General features: G+C 37.8%; 1 protein-coding gene across 1 annotated transcript; it reads left to right on the forward strand.

The window, feature by feature from the left end:
* Positions 1 to 1,838, forward strand: LOC113761672 (heavy metal-associated isoprenylated plant protein 35-like). Its single transcript, XM_027304755.1, has 3 exons — positions 1 to 207; positions 299 to 374; positions 644 to 1,838. The coding sequence occupies exons 1-3, from the start codon at positions 154 to 156 to the stop codon at positions 1,666 to 1,668; spliced, it is 1,155 nt and encodes a 384-aa protein (XP_027160556.1). The 5' UTR covers positions 1 to 153; the 3' UTR covers positions 1,669 to 1,838.
* Positions 1,839 to 2,588: the final 750 nt, after the last annotated feature.

Genomic DNA, 2,588 nt, shown 5'->3' on the forward strand with positions numbered 1-2,588 from the left:
TCTCATCATTATTCATCTCTGCTTCATCGTTTCCACACGCCCCAACAGAGCTGTTTCTCGTTTCTCTTTGCTTAATCAGTTCCAATTCTTCTTCTGCCCTGTAGTTCTCTTCCTCCCCCCCCCCCTCCTCTCTTTCTTCTTCTTTGTTATGTCATGGCAGCTCAAGAAAATTTACAAGATCCCCAAGAACCAACCAAATACAATAAGGTATGGTATATGGTTACGAACATATTTTGTTTTGGAGAAAATAATAAAAGCATATATGGGTAACATCTTTCTCGCACAATTTGTCGTGCAGAAATGCATCCTGAAAGTTTCCATTCACTGCGAAGGGTGCAAGAAAAAGGTGAAGAAAATTCTAAATCGAGTTCAAGGTAAGTTAATTCATCATATTTGCTAAATTTTTTTAAAAAAAAAAGAAGAAAAAAACTCTTCATATTTGGTTAGAAATGTTATTGCTTCAGTAGTCACCAACTGGCTATTAATCTACTGTTGCTCGAATGTGTTTTATTGATTTAAATGCTCTTATTTACTTCTCTAGATTATAGTACAAGTTTTCATGCAAACTTTGTTCAAGAAATTTTCCACCAGTTTCATTTCTTTATGATACTTAAATTTGAAAGTTTTTCGTTTCCCCTCTCAGGTGTGGATGGCATAGATATTGATATCAAGCAACACAAGGTAACGGTGACCGGCGACGTGGATGCTAATACTTTGCTGAGAAAGCTGATAAAGTCCGGTAAGCATGCGGAGCTATGGCCGGAAAAAGCCGAGCCAAAGGAGAAAAAAACCAGCAGTAAATCTAAAGAAAAAGAAAAACTGACCGAACAAGAAACCAGTAATCAAGAACCTAGCCAGGGAAGCGTTAATAATATCAAGACCGCTAGTGTAAAAGAGGTCAAGCCGCCTCCGGTTAAAGTAGAAGCAGTAGCTCAAGAACCCACCAAAAACAGCAAAGGTGGCGGCGCTAAAGATGCTAATGACGGCGGCGAGGCTAAAAGTGGTGAAGAGAATGGTGGTGGTGTTGCAGCTAAAGTTACTGCTAGTAGTGAAGGCGGTGCGAAGAAGACAGAAAGTGGCGGTGATCAAGCGGTGGAGGAGTTGAAGACAGAGGAGAAGAAGCCGGAAAGTGGAGGAACTGGTGGAGCACATCCGCCGCCGCCGCCGCCGGAGGAGAAAAAAGGTGGCGAAAGTGTTAAAAATAGTCCAGTTGTGGAAAATGTTAGTGGTGGAGGTAATGATGGTGATGGTAGTGGGAAAAAGAAAAAGAAAAAGGGGCAAAATGGGAATTTAACAGGAGGTGAGCAATCAAGTGCAGCACAGGAAGCAATGAGATCGGGAAATCATGATGATGGCCCACCAGCCGTATCAGTTTCAGATCAAAACAGCCATCCACATCATCGCGGCTTTGATCAATACGCCCCGCAATTTTATGGTCCACCTGGACCATCACCTATGTATGCTGTTAGCTACAATACAGCGAATCCTGCTAGTAGCTACACGGCGTCGTTCTACGCCCCTCCACAACCGAATTCTTATGTGTATTCGTATTCTGGTGGGCCAGAGCTGCAAGCTCCACCGTCCGATTTCGACGCAAACCCAAGGCAGCCGTTGGATTCGTTTGAAATCTTTAGTGATGAGAATCCAAATGGATGCTCAATTATGTAATAATGGAATTTCATTTGCACGTTCTGAATGAAATTCAATGATTACGGAGAGAATGGGTATACTTGGCTTATACTACTTGTGTAAGCTTATTAGTTTTCAGGAAACTTTTTTGTAATTACTCTGGTAAATCTTTAGTGCAAGTTTTTGTGTCTTTAGAGGATTTTAATTTATTCGTTTTTGAAACCTTTTTTTTTTCTTTGGTTTTTCTCCCATTAGTTTCTATTTTGATTAGCAGCAAAGTTATGTGAGAAAGCGAAGAAAAAGAAAGTGAAGTAAAGAAAAGAGAAAATCACTTTCTTGTATATACATACATATATATATATGTATATATATATGTTTGACAAGAAAAAAATTTGGAGAGAAAATAAGTTGTTAGTGACAGTTATTGAAAATACTGTGAGTAACCAATAATTTTTTTTTTTCAAAATTTTACAAATTTTGTAGGACACAAAATGCATGAAAGATTTCTTGATAGACAAACACACGCAAATGAACCAAAAAGAAAACATAATTATTTTTTTTTATTTTCCCACACTTTTTTTTTTTCAAACAAACACTAACTTAGATGTTTAGATGAGTGTTTTCCAGATACTCTACTTTAAAGAAATACAATCTCATAAATGCATTTATCAAATGAAGTATTATAAGAACCATTTCCTAAGATCACTCTAAGAAATAACTGTAAAAAAAATCCTCAATTTGTACCTAGCGAATAGACAATGCAAGGGAAGGAAGTTTCTTGAGCAGGTAATCCGTGAGGTAGTTGCGGGGAAGAATGTTAATTTCCTTGTATTAATTAATCAATGATTTACTCTGAAAATAAATGGCAAAAATGGTCAACATCACTCTTGACTTTCTTCTTGCATTCGGGTGAATCTTGACTCATCATTCGTTTTATGTTGAATCTGCCAATCCTATGC

Source organism: Coffea eugenioides, chromosome 2 (assembly GCF_003713205.1).
Source record: "Coffea eugenioides isolate CCC68of chromosome 2, Ceug_1.0, whole genome shotgun sequence".
In the NCBI taxonomy this organism is placed as follows: Eukaryota; Viridiplantae; Streptophyta; class Magnoliopsida; order Gentianales; family Rubiaceae; genus Coffea; species Coffea eugenioides.